This window comes from Triticum aestivum, chromosome 1B, assembly GCF_018294505.1.
Source record: "Triticum aestivum cultivar Chinese Spring chromosome 1B, IWGSC CS RefSeq v2.1, whole genome shotgun sequence".
Lineage (NCBI taxonomy): Eukaryota > Viridiplantae > Streptophyta > Magnoliopsida > Poales > Poaceae > Triticum > Triticum aestivum.
This window is the reverse complement of record NC_057795.1, coordinates 163,809,196-163,827,714: the sequence shown is the minus strand read 5'-3', so window position 1 is coordinate 163,827,714 and position 18,519 is coordinate 163,809,196. Positions and strand designations below refer to the sequence as shown.

The 18,519-nt window shown below is 44.2% G+C and overlaps 1 protein-coding gene across 1 annotated transcript; it reads right to left on the bottom strand.

Annotated features, from left to right (window-relative positions):
* Positions 1–7,638: 7,638 nt before the first annotated feature.
* LOC123113712 (uncharacterized) lies at positions 7,639–14,954 on the bottom strand. The gene is made up of 2 exons (XM_044535019.1): positions 12,020–14,954; positions 7,639–8,190 (listed from the first exon to the last, which is right to left on the bottom strand). The coding sequence occupies exon 1, from the start codon at positions 14,280–14,282 to the stop codon at positions 12,627–12,629; it is 1,656 nt and encodes a 551-aa protein (XP_044390954.1). The 5' UTR covers positions 14,283–14,954; the 3' UTR covers positions 7,639–8,190; positions 12,020–12,626.
* Between the last annotated feature and the right edge of the window lie 3,565 nt (positions 14,955–18,519).

Below are 18,519 nucleotides of genomic sequence, written 5' to 3'. Positions count from 1 at the left end.
ATATGTAGTGTAGATCCTTGCTTGCGAGTACTTTGGATGAGTACTCACGGTTGCTTTGCTCCCCCTTTTCCCCCTTCTTTCTTCTTTCTGGTTGATGCAACCAGATGCTGGAGCCCAGGATCCAGACAACCCCACCGACGACTACTACTACCCCGAGGGTGCCTACTACTACGTGGAGACCACCGACGACCAGGAGTAGTTAGGAGGCTCCCAGGCAGGAGGCCTTGCCTTTTCGATCAATGTTGCTTTTGTGCTAGCCTTCTTAAGGCAAATTTGTTTAACTCATGTCTATACTCAGATAATGTTGCTTCCGTTGACTCTTGTGTATTCGAGCTTATGTATTCGAGCCCTCAAGGCCCCTGGCTTGTAATATAAAGCTTGTATTATTTTAATTTGTGTCTAGAGTTGTGTTGTGATATCTTCCAAGTGAGTCCTTGATCTTGATTGTACACATTTGCGTGTATGATTAGTGTACGATTGAATCAAGGGCGTCACACCCGTGCCACCACCGCCGCTCAAGGGGGAGAATGAAGCCCCCCCCCCCCCGACCACCGATGTAGGCCAGGCTTTGGCCGGTGACGCCTTTTTGGTTGCGGCAAGAAGGAGGGAGGGGAGAGGGACGAGGAGGTTGGGGGCTTTAGTTTAGCTCTACGGTATGCCGATTTTATCTGCCATATCTCAATTTCTCCACCAATCGACGTGAACCAAAATGAAAACTATATATGATTAATTTGATTAAGATCTCACATTCTTATTGTTGGATGCTATATCGATGTAATCTCATCCTCATCGTCGCTTACGAAAGTGCGTCCAACGTAGATGGAGTAATGCTAATGTTATTAATTTTTGGTTTCGATTCACACAAATTCACTATTCTATATGACTATATGCTTCGGTATGAATGTTGAGACTTTATTTTAACTGTTCATTTAAAATTGAGGAAAGTATCGTTTTCCCCCTCAAATCATGTCTGATGGATCAATTTCCCCCCAAAGTCTAAAACCGGATCAATCAGCCCCTAAACTCTCCAAAACCGGATCAATTCTCCCCCATGGTGGTTTTGGACAAGATTTCAGCGGTTTTGACTTTTCTCCTTGCTGACTGGACTGTGCTGACTGGACATATGCAACTTTCCCCAATTTTTCGTTGCAATCCCTAGGTCTGTCCCCGTCCCCTCGCCGCGAAGCACTTTGTCGCCGTCCCCCTCGCCGCCCCCTCGCCGGCCCCTCGTCGGCCCCTCGTCGGCACCATCGTCGTGGTCCATGGCCTCGTCTGCTAGCTCATCAAGCAGTCACCGGCGGCCGCAGTCCATGGCCTTCTCAGGGCAGTCGCCGGTGCCATATCAGGAGCCACCGATGGCGTACTCGCCTAAGAAGTTGTGCCACTTCAACGTTAAGGCTCCAAGGTGGATTTCGTGGAGCATTGCCAACCCGGTCGTCGATACTACAACTGCAGCCAGTCTCTGGTAAGTCAATCTGTGCCGGCCGTTGTTTTCTTGAGCAACAAAGTTATAGTCTTTGCACGAGTCTGTTGACAAAATTGCACAAATTGTTGATTAGGGACGAGACTGTGGGTACTTCAAGTGGCATGATGATCCACTGGGTCAGTTTCTCAGTATGTTAGTGGGCGATCTGCGAGATGTTGTTAATCGGCTGAAGACAGAGGTTAGGAAGCTCAAGACTGAGAAATCACAGCTGGAGCATGCTCTCATGGATGCTAAGTGCAGCATTGGTGATGCTGATGTTTATGTGCTGGATTTGAAAGCGCATCATGCTCAACAAATGGATGTTCTTGCCAAAGAATTTCAGAGAAGCAAGTTTATGTACAAATTTGCCATCTTTTGCTGCATTGTGTGTGTTGTTATCATGGCTTTGAAGATGTGATGTACTATGTAGGATGCATTGTGTGTGTTGTCAACCACCTATGTAAGCTCCAGGCAACAAATGTATTTGAGTTTAAAATTTCAAAATAGGAAGTTGTGTCTGAAGTTAATTGAACTTTTGTCTAAATTTGTCTGAAGTTAACTGAATTTTTCTGAAGTTAACTGTTGTCTGAAATTTCAGCAGCCACTGCATTTCACAGGCACCCACCCACCCATTTAAAGCCAGCGCTCGGGCAGACACCACTCCCCCACCCACCGATGGTGGCTGCAGAAGTGAAGATGTAGTTAAGTTTCTAGTTCAGTATCCACTGAGAGTTTCTAGTTAAGTTTCTAGTTATGTACTGGAGAAATGCAGTTAAGTTTGTAAGTTCAGTAGTGGTGAAATGCAGTTAAGTTATGTACTGAACAAATGCAGGGAACAAATGTACTGAAGATGTTTAAGTATTAATGTTTCCAACTCTGTTGTCCTCTTTGTTTCAATCAAGAAAATTATACTAGCAGAAATCCTGCCTCAAATGAACATAAGCAGAAATATAGCACAAGTGTAGCACAAAATTTGTGCACAAAATAGTGCCTCAAATGGATCGCCCTTTCTTAGCATTTAGTGCCTCCTTGTATGCAGCCAGGTTGAACACATAATGTTGTGGAAGTCTAGTTTCAGAGCTTTGTTGTGATCTTTGTTGTGAAGTAGGCTCATTGATCTTCAGAGTGCCTGGTTTTCTTCTAACATCCATCTTCTGTGGCCTAGGTTGCACAACCACTGCCTTGCCTTTTATATCAGCAGCCTGGAAACAAGTTTTCATTAGTACAAACAAAATGCAACCAAATTTTCATTAATACTAACAAGTATGATCTTAAGCTGCTTTTGAAGCATAGCTTTGTGAGTCTGAAGAGCATCAAAAGCTTCTTTGTCTTGCTTCTTTTGTTTTGCAGCTTCTCTGACCAAATGTGCATTTCCATGATGTTTAGATGCATCATTGTTTTTACAGCTTGATCTATTATGTCCTTGCCTTTTGCAAGAACTGCAAGTGATCTTGCCACCTACTTTGCTCATCTTAGTACCCTTAGGTTTTTCTCCTTCCTCTCTCCTCCTTTCTGTTTTAGGCCTTCCAGGCAAGCTAATGTGACCAGGTGGTTGTGGCTTTGGACTTGTTGAAATAGGCCAACTCTCCTCTCCCTCCAAAGGTTGTAAGCAATGATCATATATCTTGTTGTACACATCTATGGAGTAACAAGGAGCAATATAATCATCTATTTTCTGTCCTGTTTTGTAGATAGCACTAATGGCATGGCAGCATGGTAAACCTGACAGCTGCCAATATCTACAAGAGCAAGTCCAGAGCTGCAAGTTAACAGTAAATTTGAATTTCTCATGCTCTTGCACTTCAAATCCATCTTTCCCATTCCACAGCACATGACAGAAACCTGATCTCCTTATGTTTTGCTTCAATTTTTTGAAAATGTTGGGACATATAGTTCCTTTCCAGTTAACTGACTTTCCTCTATTTTCTTGTACCCTTACCATAATTTTGCACCTGATCCACTCAAGCATCGAGACAATAGCAAGGTACCTAGCTAACAGGATGTAGTTGTTGAAAGATTCACACATGTTGTTATCAACTGAATCACAATTCGACCCCAGCTTCATGTAGGCCCTACTCCAATGAACTGGATCAGTGTTCATCATATCTTTTGCACCCTCAATAGTAAATTGTGCAAGCCTTGCCCTGTTGTAGTTGAAAATCACTTTGTTTGGTGATTTTGCACATCTCCAAAACCTTTTCTGAAGATCATGGTCTGGGTGTTTTTTCTTCCAATTAGCATATATGTGTCTTGCACACATTCTATGCTCAGCTTTAGGAAAAATGTCCTCCATTGCCCCTATAAATCCCTTTTGCTGGTCTGACATAAATACATATCCATCTCCTTGATTGCTTATTTTCAAGTCCTGGTTTATTTTTGCAAGAAACCAGAACCATGACTCATAATTTTCTTTCTCCACAACAGCCCAAGCAATATGATACATCTGGTTATTTGCATCTCTTCCTATAGCACACAACATCTGTCCATAGCAAGCACCTTTGAAAAAACACCCATCAAGGCCTATAACTTTTCTACAACCTGCTAAGAAACCTTTCTTCAAGGCATCAAAACACATGTAAAATCTTTGGAATACATATGACCCATCCTTTTCATTTTGGTCCAACTTCACTGCTACTGTGCTTCCAGGATTAGTTCTCAGGAGCTCTAACTGATAATTAAACAATTTGGAGTACTCTCCTTCAGTGGAATGCAACAGTTTCTGCATGACCATTCTCTTTGCCTTCTTGCACTGTGCAACTATGACATCAGCAAATAAGTCCTCAAGTACAGTTTTTCTCAAATCTTCTAACTTCCAACTTGGGTTTGCTCTTATAAGCCTGCCATATTTTGTAGCAATCACAGATGATGTGACCAGTTTGTTATCTCTTCTTGGAATGCAATGGTGCTCATCTAGAAAGGTACACACCTGTAGCCACTTATTTCTACTAGTTTTAGAAGCATATATCATCTAGTTGCAGCCAGGCCAAGTACACTTTGCACCAACTTTATGATTTTCATCCTTTGCGAAAGCAATATGCACATGCTTCTTAATGCCATATTTTATTAGAGCTTTCTTCATTTGATGTCTTCCTCTGAAAACCATTCCTATCTCAAATGTAGGCATTTCTGATTTGCTGTCATATTTCTTCCATTCACTTTTCCTTCTCACTAGTTGTGTGGCCCCCTCACCATCACTTTCCTCATCAAAAGAACAGTCATCATCTGATGACACAACATCATCTTCTATGCCATCCAGTTTCTCATCACCAGACAATCCTTCAATCACATTATTATCTTTGATGACAGGCCCAACAACATCCCCTAATTTCTTTGCTCTCTTCTGCCTCCTAATTTTCCTTGCTAATTTCCTTACTTGTTCTGCCTCTGATTCTTTAGCAGAACTGTGCTCTGATAAAGGCTGGTAGTCAATGTCACTCTCATCATCACCTTCTTCTCCTTCTTTTACATTTTCATGTAATGCTTCATTACCACTTCATCCAATTTCAATATGATCGTACAAAGGGTTCTTTCCAAGAGGTTTGAGTCAATCGAAATTTAGTTTGGAATGTAGTGCGAAGGAATCAAAAAGTTCCTATGTGATTCAAACCTACAAATCAAACAACCCACGTAGGTAAATATCTTAAGGATTTAATCCTCCAAAATTTCTATGAAAATTCTTTGAAATAAAAAAGGCCCTTAGTACGATCATAAACAAAAGGAATGGTCATAATATCATAAGAATATATGTTTTGATCAAGGCATTGAGCAGAGTGGAACTGAACATGCTCACATACAATTAGATGTCAGTTTAGACCTTTAAAAATAGTCTCATACTGGCATGTATGGTAACTTATTTCATTCTATGCTTATTTAACTACCATTTGCATTATCCAGATGACTGTACTGTTAATCTGTTGTGTGACCTTTTCTCATAGGATCAGTCGTTGATTTTGACTGGCCCAACTCGTGGACTCGTGTTACTAGATGGTATATATATTGAGGTAGATCTTAATATCATCGACGAGCAAGGGAAGAAAGACGAAAAACTTAGCAAGGGACTGTGTACGATCGATGGCATATTAAGGGGAGTGAGGGAACATAGTCATGTTGGATGTGCCGACCTTGATAGCAGGCTGAGCAACCTGGAGGTGAAATTTGCAGTAGTTAAATATGCTGTGGAGGCTACCCTTGAAATCAAGGTCCTCAATGGAGATTTCTGTGGAGAAATCACAGCTTGCACCTCCACCATTCAGGATCGTCTTGTGCTCCATGATAGCAAAGCAGGTGGTGTTATCTGTGATGTTAGTGGAATACTCCAGTTGTGGCGCCGTGTTGTAACTGTTGGCTTAGAGGAGACGCTTTTGTTAATGCTTGCTACACAGGCTTGTGATGTTGCAACTGCCTCGGCCACACGGACTCTTGTTTTTACTCCAGAAGTCAACGGTTCAACGGAAGGGGAAATTACTGTTGGTGCTGTTAAGTTGCTCATCAAGGTCAACTGGTCATTGATTATTTCGTTGTAAACTTTGATGTTCCTATGCTTAATCGAGCTACGTAATGGTCCCTAAACTGGTGGTGATGCATATGCCACCTCGATGTACCGAGAATATGCCACCTCGTCAAACCCCACCAGTTTAGTCCCTTTTATTGTGGTGATGCATTATCCGAAGTAGTTGAAGGATTTACACAAGCGTCAACCAGTGAAGTTTCTATTTTGGATAATAAACCTCTATGTTGAGGAGTTCTCAGGGCCAGTTCTTTTGTTGGCTTTTATAATAAGCTGGAATAACCTTCAAAGGCACTAAACGGTGGGGGTAGACGAGGTGGCATATTCTCAGTACATCAAGGAGCTTACGTTCACCTTCAACTACAAGAAGCCAGATTACTGCAAAACTCAAGACGGTTCTATGGCCAGATGCACACATTCGGTACCCTTGCAAGTGAAGTCAGGAATGACGAACAGGTGAAAATTGCCCTTTCAGGAACGACAGCAACAGTGCTAGAAGGTATACTTTTTCCATCATTATCTCGGCCCATTATGTGTGGGTTCAACAGGAAAAATGAGAATGAGCTTATAAACAAGCCAATTGATGATATTGCCAAAGTAGAGAATGAACCAGTGGAAGTCCTTCAGGCACAATGTCACTAACTGAAGCTCCTATTGCAAATTGATTTTTGGGGGAAAGGAAAATTTCATACCAGCACCACAAGAAGGCTTCCCGACATATGAGAGTCTTGTGGCTCACATTGGAGTTGCTATGTACATTCATGAATCTGACAGATAGGTGCACATTCTCTCATGATTTTTCACAACTTTCTGGACCCTTGCTGAAAAGGCGGCCTGTCTTCTAATTTTTTGTTTTCTAAAACTCACAGTGTCTTGGTTGTTAGTTATAGTCCTTGTTGTAGTTAGTCATGCTGCAGTTAGTCAATGAGTCAAGCCTTAGTGAAGATCAACTCTAACCAATCCCTATAATCAGTTATGAGGAGTAAACTACATGACTAACCGGACCTAGCCGAACTCGCAAACCGCGCCGAGTAAAAATTTCACCACCTCCTTCTCCCGCCTGCGCGGCCACCCCTTCCCGCCGCTGCCATCCCTACTTGCCGCAGCCACCACCGATGCCTACGACTCCGGCCGGGATGGATAACCAAAACCCTTCTGCCACTCCGTCGGCTATTGCTGCCGGTGCGTCGCTGCCAGAAACGACCCCCGTGCTGCCCGCAGATTGCGGACAGTCACAGAGCAGAGTTTTACTGTACAAATCAGGAACCATTCGACAGTGCAGGCTGAAGACACAGTCACTGAGCAGAGTTATACTGTCCACATCAGGAACCATAAGACAGTGCAGCCTGCAGACAGAGTCACTGAGCAGATTTTGACACTACGTTACAATCACTGAGCAGATTTTGAGGCGCATTGAAGCTGTGGTGCTTTCATGTGAGCTCAGACCTTGCTTTAGCGAATGATATCATTGAAAAATCTACAAACAGAAAGATAAACCATAGTGAATTAAAAAGTGGACTGATATAAACAAAACTACAAAAGTACATGCGTAAACACTTTAGAGATGAAAAGGTTATAATTATACGAAATTTGTTGATTCTATCTTTTTTTGTTCACGTTTTGTTCATCACTTTCAACTCCAACAAGAAAATCCTTGATGCACATGTACAAAAGTTATGTGATATTCGTTTAGGAATATATTTATCAGTCATTTTCTAGTTCCATTACTCAGAATGAAACCAGATAGGTCCGAAAACGTCATGTCCAGCATGTACCAGAAGGCAAACAAGAAACTAGGAAGATAAAAACAAACTATTCGAATGAGAGTTGCTCGCAGGCAACCGAAGGTGAACTAGAGACGAATTACATCGCGATCTGCAGCTTCGGTTTCACTGAGCCCGTGGACATCATCTTCTTGACCCTTTTCATCGGCGCCGCCCCGGGTGATGGAGACCACACCCCCATCTCCAGAACTGAGATTGGGCTGATGATGTTGTGCTTCCCTGTCTTCTCGCTGGTAGGGGACGCTGGTCCTTCATCGTCTGACAGACTGAGACCCCCCAAGCAAGCTTGCGTGTCCAGAGAGGTTATCCACTTTTTATCCTCAGAGGCTGTTTGAGGTAATGCAGCAGGTGATTCAAAAAGGCTCCCAGCTCTCTTTGTTGCTGGGCAGAAGTATCATCCATGATCTTAGCGCCTGCAGGATGCTCCACCCTATCTGTTTGAAATCAATCCAAGGAAGATAGTCAAAAATCATGTTGTTTCTAAATTTCCAGATGCATCAGAGAACCGCAGCATTAACCATGTTCAAAACTAGATGTTTCTTGTTAGAAACCCATAGTTTCGCTACTGATTCATAAGAGAGGGTGTCTGGTTTCTTAAAGAAACTGTGCATGATGTTCCAGATAGCAGTGGGCACCACACAATCAAAGAAAATATGAGTGATGCTTTCATCACAGGAGCAGAAAAGACATTCTTTACCTCTATCTATATGTCTTTTAAGCAGATTATCCTTAGTCATAAGCTTATTATATCCCAGGAGCCACAGAAAAATGTTAATCCTGGTGGGAACAGATAATTTCCAAACAGCAGGAATGAAGACTGGCTGCACCCCGCAGAAATTAATGATTGAATAAAGAGAGCTAGTCGAGTAAACACCATTGTTTTCTAATTGCCAGATCAGGGCATCTGTATCATCAGAGAAGTTAATACTTTTGGCTATTTCTAGTAGCTCATACCACTTCTCCATCATAGGTGGAGAAAAAGACCTCCTAAATGAAAGTTTGAGGGATTCCCCATCCCAGGTAGATTGGATAGTAACATTTTTCTCCTCACAAATGAGGTAAAGATCCTAGAATTGCACAGCAAGGGGAGCTGTGCCTATCCAAGTATCTTCCCAAAACCTAATCTTAGAACCATTCCCCACTACCCATCTATATCCAAATTTGATGCTCTTGATCACAGAAACCACCCCTTTCCAAAAGATGGAGGCATTGGTGGAGGAGCTCAAGAAGATATTTGGTGAACTGGTGTTATACTTGCTATCAATTACCTTTTTCCACAGTTTCCCTTCCCCCTGAATGTACCTTTTGAGCCAAGAGCCAAGGAGGCACATATTGACTTCTTTAAGGTTTGGAATGCCTAATCCCCCATATTCTTTCTTCATGCAGATCATCCCCCAGTTGGCTAAGTGGAGTTTTCTGTTTCCCTCAAAATCACTCCAGAGGCAGTGAGCCATTTGAGTGTTGATGAGATCCAGAGCCCACTTGGGAAATTTAAAGAAAGAAAGGAGATATATAGGTATACTAGCTAGGCAAGCTTGAATTAGGATCAGCCTTCCTCTATATGAGAGAAGCTTACCTCTCCAACCAGCAATCCTTTTAAGGATTTTATCAATCAATGGTTGAATATCTTCCCTCCTAAGTTTATCATAGTTGAGAGGCACCCCTAAGTATTTAATAGGAAAATTACCAATAGGGCAGCCAAAGATCTCAGCAAAGATACTAGTGTCATCTTGTGATAGCCCTATTGGTACTAATTCACTTTTACTATAGTTAATCTTCATCCCTGAAACCTTTTCAAAGCAATGGAGGACCAGTTTGAGGTTATTAGCCATTTCCTGGTTTGCTTCAGAGAAAAGGATTGTGTCATCTGCATATTGCAGGCAAATGACTCCTCCAGGGTAGATCCTACTCCCAAGCCCCCTAATCAAATTGGCAGTGGCAGCTCTATCTAGCATTTTGGTGAGTGAGTCTACTACCAGGTTGAAGAGAAGGGGAGACAGAGAGTCTCCCTGCCTCAGTCCTTTCCCAGTGGTGAAAAACTCTCCAATTACTTGATTGAGCTTCATAGCAACTGAACCCCCATGCGTGATTTTATCAATCCAGGAGAGCCAAAGCTCTCCAAACCCTCTAAGCTTAAGCATCTCTGCCAAAAAATCTAGGTTGACCATGTCAAAAGCTTTTTCATAATCTAGCTTTAGTACTAGGCCAGTATTTTTGGAGCTGTTAACAGAGTGCAAAATCTCATGTGCAGTAACCACACTCTCTAGGATGTACCTCCCTTTAATGAAGGTTGTTTGATTACTAGCTATGAGCCTGTCTAAAATGCATGAAAGTCTATTGGTGAGGACTTTAGTAAAAAAATTAAAAGCTACAATTAAGTAGACTGATTGGCCTGAACTTTTTCATATTGACTGCATCTTTCTCTTTTGGAATGAGAGTGATGATGGCGAAATTCAGTCTATAGATGTCTAATTTTCCTAAATAGAAATCATGGAACAGAGCCATGAGATCCTTTTTAATCAGATCCCAGAAATTCTGGTAAAACATGAAGGAGAGTCCATCAGGGCCAGGGGCCCCATCAGAGTATGAGCCCATAACAGCTTTCTTGACCTCTTCCTCTGTGAACTCAGCTTGAAGTAAGGAATTTTCATCCTTAGAGACTTTTTCTTCAGGCTTGAAATAATCATCCTTGAGTTTGAAACCTTCTCTACTTTCTTTCTTAAAGAGATCTTTATAGAAGTTGGGAGGCAATGTCCATCATCTCTTTCTCCTCAGAGACTAAGCCATTAGGGCCTTCGAGTTGATGGACCATTGTTTTTCTCCTCCTTTGGTTAGCTACAGCTTGGAAATAGGCTGTATTCCTATCTCCTTCTGTAATGTATCTGTCCCTGGATCTCTGCTTGGCTTTGGTTTCTTCTTTCAGCCAAAGCTTAGAGATTTCTAGGTTAAGGAATTTGAGCCTTTGCTGATCTACCTCGGAAAGTTCAGAAGTCTCAGCTTTGATGTCTAATACATCATATTCATCCATGAGATCTTTTTTAGCTTTTCTGAGCTCACCTTCAACATTCTTGCTCCATCCCCTAGAGACTTTCCTAAACCTCCTAACCTTGATCTGCCAAATTTCTATGGCAGAAGAACCTTTAGTAGGTTCATTCCAGTTTTTTTCTGCAAGATGTTTAAAATCTTTCCTCATCAACCACCATTTTTCAAATCTGAAAATATTGGTCCTAGGGGTCACCCCTACTCCAGAGTCCCATATGATTGGAGTGTGATCACTCCCAATCCTAGGGAGGGCTTTGGAGGATGAAAGAGGAAAGATACTGTCTAATTCAGTGTTACGGAACAGCCTATCAATGGTAGACATGATGAGGTCTGTCTGATTGTTGGCCCAGGTAAACTTTCTACTAGACATCTTAATTTCCATTAAACTCCAAATATCTATCCAGGCATTAAATTTATCACACCATTTAGGATCTACTCTACCATTAATTTTATCAGCCTGGTATCTAACTAGATTGAAATCTCCCCCTAGGAGAGTAGGAGGATGATCTTCAATAAAGAGTGAATGTAGCTCAGAAATGAAGTCATCCTTACCCTCTTCATAGGGGGAACCATAGACAGTAATGATCCTAATTTTAACTTGCTTAGGTTTGTAAACTAGGAAGGCTGAAACAGAGAAATCTCTAACCTCCCAGTTAATTAATTCAAAAATATTATTATCAAAACCTACTAAAATACCTCCAGCAGTACCTTTAGCAGGGAGGGATCCCCAACTAAAATCTCTATTACTTACTATGGATTTCAGAAAGGAATCAGAAATCACCTCTTTTTTGGTTTCTTGGAAACCAATCAGAGCAGGTGAGAGCTTGTTAACAGTATCAATGATGAGAGGTTTTCTACCAGGGGCTTCTATCCCTCTAACATTCCAGAAGAGACAATTCATTTAATCCTACATTTTTTTGGAGTGCTTGCCCCTTATATGGTTGCAGACTTTAGTCCACACCTCCTCATCAATGATCATGTCATCTAGAGAAAGATTAGAAATGCAACTACTGTCAACAAATCTATTGTCAACTACATGGCTTGGTGATGTTATCTCAGAAGAGAAACCTAGGGTCTTCTGAGAAATATCATCACCTTCCATGTCAGTTGCATTAGTGACCTTGATAGCTAGGGCTTCAGAAGTGTCAATTCTAACAATATCAGCCACAGTGCTAAATTTATCATCTTGAAGAAGAGAGAAAGAGTTTTTGTTGGCATTACCTTTGCTTTTAGGTTTTTCCAGGTTTTGAACCTCTTTGAGCTTCTGAGCCCTCTCCAAGATGGTTCTCCCCCCTGTATCAACCCTCTCGTTGTGTCTGGTAACAGGAACTGGCCCCCATTTCTTCTTCTCTTTAAGTGGTTGTGTTGTGTGTGGAACAGTCTCTTGGTCTTGGCCTTGGAGCCCCTGAATCCGAGAGATCTTGAAGAGTGTCTTCACCCTCAGCCACTTCACAGTCAGCTATATCATAGTTGTAGTGCCCAGTGTCATCAACCAGGTCCATGTCTCTAAGCAGGTTGAAGCATTGCTCTTCATCTGGCAGATCTTTGGTGATGAGATCAAGAAGCTCCCTCCTAGCTTCATGTAGCGGAGGTGGCACACTGTCCATCAGCCTAGTTGGTGAAGCAAGCATTTCACCCTCCATTCCTGCCCCTGGTAGTCCACATTGATTTCCAATCTGGGTTCCAACCCCCCTCCCAAGTGAGGTTAGTGAGGAGGTGCTTGTCCTGGATCCTTTATCAGAGCCATTGTCAGAGTTTTTTGAGCTTTGGCTCTTGTCAGTGCCAGGAGCATCTTTGGTAATGTCACTGGTAGGAGCTTGGTTGTTCATCACAGAGCCCCCTGATCAGTGTTTGGTTCTACTTCTATCCCTATCATGTAGAATTCCCCATCCAGGAAGAAGAGCCTTTCTAGAGGGATCCTACTACTGTCTTTACACACCACTTTGATCCTGATTAATTCATAGAAGGTTTTGAACATGTGTTCCCAGTCTACATCAACCAAGAGCCCAAAAACTGAGGCAATCTGGTCTAGGACAGCCCATTCACACCACTTGGGATTCATTCTCAGGAGCCTGACCCACACTTGTTGACCCTCAGCTTGAGCCTCTACCTTTCCATTCCATTCCTCTACATTTACTGTGACCCCTTCTTTTGAGAGCCCAAAGCAGGGGTATCCGGCTACCTGAGTAACAGGAATCTCAGGAGGAAACTTAACTAGGAAGGACCATTCATCTAATGACCTGATCTGCCATGGCCATCTAGTTTTGTAGATGATGGTGAATTCTGCAGCTAATTCCTCTTTTGTAATGCCGCCCTCCTCCACATGGACGATTCCAATGTTTTGCAGTGTCCCAATTCTCTGAGCATTGACATCAGGCAGCTCCACATGGTAGAAGCCAAGTCCAGGGGCCGCGCTTCCAATGTATCTTGCTGTCTGGTGCGGTTGCTTCCTCACTGGGCATACATCAGCAGCATGAGAGATCATCTTGCAGATTTGGCAGGATTTGGGCTTAGCACAGTCCACAGCTGGGTGACCAGGATCTCCACAGTTGAGGCAGATATCAGCAGAGTAAGCTTTCAGATCTGCCGCAACGTCGAGCAGGGTTTTCGCAGATCTCTTTGCTGCTTGCTTGCTCGGACCTCTCTGTTGTTGTTGCTTCTGTTGGCCTGCAGGGTTTGGTTGCCCTTTGGGGAAATTTTGCTGCCCCTGTCCGCCCATCTGCGCTTGCGATTGGGGTTGCTGAACCTGGATTCCTGGCCCTGGCGGTGGAATGCCTCCCAGACCTCCAAATCCAAACCCTTGTTGCTGCGCAGCCCACGGGGGTGGAGGGCCTTGCCATTGTCCTGGTGGTGGAGGATAATTTCCTGGGAGCTGATTCGGGAAGCCCCATGGTGGAGTTGGGTATCCGAACGGGAATTTGAATTGGGGGGAAGGATTCTGATCAAGCCCCCAACCAGGGGGCCGTGGATTGCTGCTCCCTCCCCGTCCACTCTTGTTCTTGGATTTCCCCCTCCCTGTCCCTTGCTCAGCCATGGCCTCTCCCTCGAAATTTTGGTCGGTGCCTTCTGCGGATGTGGTGGCTGGCGGCGGGGTGGGAACCCTATAATCTGCCTCCCACAGCTGGCTGAAAAAGGTGATGTCAACCCCGCTGCTACTTTCTGTGATTGTCTTAGGGAAGGCGGAAAGGGGAAATGCGTTTCCCAGACAGCGTATGGAATTCAAATTCCTCCCCCTTTTCCCTCTCTGAGCCCCTCTTCCCTTATCGGTGATCCGAATCCAGTGAGGGGGACGGCAAGGCTGGAAGGATTGATCGCTGTCGCCGCAGATCAGCGAGGGTGACTCGGCAGCTCTCAGGCTTGCCCTGACCACCAGAGAGAAAACGAATCCTCCATCATCCTGCAAATCCAAACTAATCTGCGGCTCCCTCTGAGATTGAAAATCCGTCACTGCTCTTCCACCTGCAGCTCCCTGAACACCCTCCATTTCCTCCTCTGCGCTCGGGAGGTCGAAGCAGCTTCCTCCATCGCCCAATCCAGAATGAGATCTGCAGTAAGAGGTTGACCTCTGGCGAAGAGCCTGTCCCTCTCTCCTTGATCTTCGACATCGCCCTTAGGGCCAAGTAAAGCCGAGCATCTCGAACGCGACCCGCAGAGATCACCGCATCCCTGGCTGCCCTCGTCGCCGCCCTTTGCAGCCTCCGCGTCTCCTCCAGCAGTCTCTCGATCTCTTGATCTGAGGCCACTCTTCCCCCATCTCCTTGATTCGCCATGGGTTGATCTCACGAGCGGGCCGAGTGGAGAGATCTCAGCCCTCTCCGGTGAGATCCGGAGCGCAACCCCAAACCCGGCCTCCGTCAGATCTGACGCCCGGCGCAGAGGGAGTGGCCCCTGCGCGGTTGCCCCCGAGGCGCACCTCTGCGGCGGAGATGTGGTGGCTGCTAGCGACGGAGGGGAGGTGGTGGAGGAGCGCCGGAGCAGTGGGGAGGTGGAGGTGCGGTGGTGAGGTGGGAGAGGCGGGGGCGAGGGCGAGAGCGAGAGCGGAAACTAATTATATGAACCATTCTTTTTCCCCCTATGTTCGCCATGATTCAGGATTTTAGTGAATATGAGAGAGATTTTTTCCTTGTTCGCGAAAGCCATTTTTTGTTTCACGTATATTCTTGTTTCCACAAAAGTTCATATAATTAGTGAACCTTACGTAGGATGTTGGGTAGCGGCACGGAGGGCCTCCGGAGTCGCTCACGGGGCGACCAGGGAGGCGAGCACAAGTGGCCAATACTCCCTCCTATTTTGTTTACAGTACACCCAATATTTTTTTTTGTTTTTTTGTTTTTAGAGTGCATTCTAAGGGATGTGAGGCATAGCAATTAAAATAAAACGAGGAACCTTCTGTTTTGCCTGAGTGCACTATACACAGAATAGAATAGAGTATACACCATTAGGCCATAGCATATTGGTGTCCGTCAAACACAAATTCTTCTTTCGGAGAATCATGGGAAAGAAGTATGCCCTCTGGCCAAACATGTTTGTCGCCTACATGAGCATGCAACTTCGCCGAAACGGCATCACATTAGTAATATGTATATATCATTGGATTCTTCCTCAATGATGGTGCCATCCATTTCACTACCCGTCATTAACCTCCAATACCAAGCTGATACTTCCGAGTTCCAGCGAAACTACTGAGGAAGGAGTACGACATGCGAGATAGTGAAAATATTAGTATATATACATCTTGTATGCTTGGCTCACACTTGGAACTTCATACTCAGCAAGCTCGATCGAGCTGCCTGTCCTCACTAGCTGCTGATTATTCCATCTAGCCAAGCTGAATTAACAGCACTATAGCAGAAGGTGCTTGGCTGAACAAGGCAATATGGCACTCGATCCTGCAAACCAGCTGTATAATGAGCTGCCGCAAGCTGCACCGGCACCAGAACCTGCACAGGCGCAAGGGGGCCATACCTCATGGTGGCACAGCGAGAAGATGGTGGGAACCCAGATTGAGCTCCTGTTGTTACTCTACGTCGTCATTGGCGCCATACAGGTGGTGGGCAGCCGGTGCAGGCGCAGCATCAATAGCGCCTATATCAAGTACCCCCTATGGATGGCATACTCTGCCAGCCAACCCTTGGTGGCATATACCCTTGGTGTTATGTACAACTCTCGGTTCAAAGAGACCAAATCTCTGCTCACTACTCTGTTTGTTGTCGTCGCTTTGGGGAGAGTGAACACGATGACAGCTTACAATGTTGATGACAACAAGCGGTATGCCGGCCAGTTCTTCCGGCATGTCCTGTTTGTGGCGAGCTACATGTCCATGGCCATAACCATCCCCCACACATCCGGGTTTAGAGGTTGGTACACTCTCATTTACTCCCTGATCGGGATATTCATGCTGATCTTCTTTCTGACCATGAATGGTGGAAGGACTTGGGCGAATATCATGGCAAGTAGCTTCTCAGACAAGGGGAGCTTATACCTCCAAACGCATATGAAGACTGAGCACTTGGTAGAACCAACCTATGATCCAGTATCTCTTGAAGGGTACAACTACCTTGTTTTTTCTTTCGATGAGAAGAAAGAGCACCGTAAGGACGAACAGGAGAATGATGATGAAGAAGAAGAGGAGAAGAAGATTGTGGAGGTGAAGGAGAATGATGATGATGATGACGATGATGATGATAAGGAGGAGAAGAAGCTGGTACTGGAGGTGGACGAGAAGAATGAGGAGGAGGAGGAGCAGGAGCATGAAAAGGATGATGAAAATGATAGAGAAAAGGAGGAGGAGATCGTGGAGGTGAAGGAGAAGGACGATGATGACGAGGAGGAGGAGGAGGAGGAGGAGATGAAGGAAATGGATGATTATTATGATGAAGGGGAGGAGAAAAGTGATGATGAGGACGAACCGAACCATATTACAGTTAGTATGGTATGGAGTTCCTTATCAGGTCCGTTCAGTGGAAGTGAAGGTCTACGTCTGAAGGAACTGTGCCTTTCCTTTGCCTTGTTTCAGCTATTACGGAGGCGTTTCTTTGGGGCCGATTGCCCTGAAGCAAAGCTTCAGAAAACGCATGACCTGGTTTTCAAAGGATTACTCTTGGATGTGGAGAGAAACTACAAAGCTGCATATAGGATAATTGAGACAGAGCTGGCTTTCACCTACGATCATTTCTTCTCCACCACTCATTCCTTATTCAGTGGACATGGTGGCATTAACTTTTTCATGAGCTATCTTTGTGTTGGTGCCATATATCCTTCAGGAATAGCTGCATTGATCAAGCATCTCCTGCACTATAAACAGGAGTCTCTCAGCTCACCTAGTACGGTGCCATGGGGAAGAACAGGCATACTGATATGTGTAGCACTTGTCATGCTGAGTTTCGCACTGGAGCTGCTACAGCTTTATGTTCTTATTTCATCCGACTGGGCTAAGGTAGAACTTGCCAATCGGATTGTCTTTAGGAACGGCAAGCCGCTTCCAAGATTTGTGCTCCGTACTCCGCTTCCAGGACTATACTTCAGGAAAAATCTCCCACAGTTATTTGGTTATTGGCAGAATAAGATTGGCCAGCACTCACTAATTAAGGATTTGCACGGAAAATCATTCATTGCTGACCTGGTGGGGTCTTTGTCTTGTTTGTTTCAGTCCCTTCATGCCTATACTTCAGCTTTCCCTCGAGGATTTGAACATCGTGGTGTTAAGAGCGCAGATCGCATTCCATTGACAAACAACATCAAGTTGGCCGTTGCTCAAACTCTCAAAGAGAGCAATGGTCAACTGTCGTGGGGAATATCATCATTGCGACGGAATTTTCAAGGTGAAGAAATTCCCTTATGGGAATGCAATCACGAAACTCCTGCCAGAACCATGTTGATTTGGCATGTTGCAACTGAGTATTGTGTCATGGCACAGTCTCTTGAGACTGCAGAGCTAGAAACTTCTGTACTCAACCATACCGTTGCCCAACAAATATCAAGTTATTGTGCATATTTGATGGCGTTTGTGCCAGAACTGCTCCCAGATCATCCTTTGGAGACCACAAGATTGTTTCATGAAGTGAGGAACCAGGCACTAAACTTGTTGCGCAAGGACAGGACCCCAGCTGAGAAATACGAAAAGATGAGAATCTATAACCAGCAACATTGACTATTAGAAACTACTAGTCATGGTCCACTGGGTAACGCACGGGCTAGTTAAAAGGGCAGCCCGGTGCATGTAGCTCCCGCTTGCACATGGTCCGGGGAAGGATCCGACCACTTTAGGCCTATAGTACGCAACCTTTCCCTACATTTCTGTAAGAGGCTGTTTCCAGGACAAGGCAGCAGCTTTACCACTGCGCCAAGGCTCCCCTTCAAACGCACGGGATAGTTATGTTTTTAAAATACAATGTAGAACTAAAATTATTGAAACATCTATTGGGTGTTTTGGGAATAGAATTTAGATGATTATTACTTAATTGGATATGTGTTATTTTCAATACTTGTTAGGTTTTACTATCTAAAGTTGCCTTGCTTGTCACATATCACTATTCCAATACATCTATCTAGTAACTGTTGTGATATTTGAAAAAATGTAAGTATTTAGAAATATTAATACCTATGCTCCTGAAAAATTAATGCATATGCTGGACATTCCTTGTGGAGATGTCTAGGTGCCATTAAGGACATAGTATTTTAGTTAGGAAATGTTTTTTTTATGTAGGGGTTGGTTTTTTATT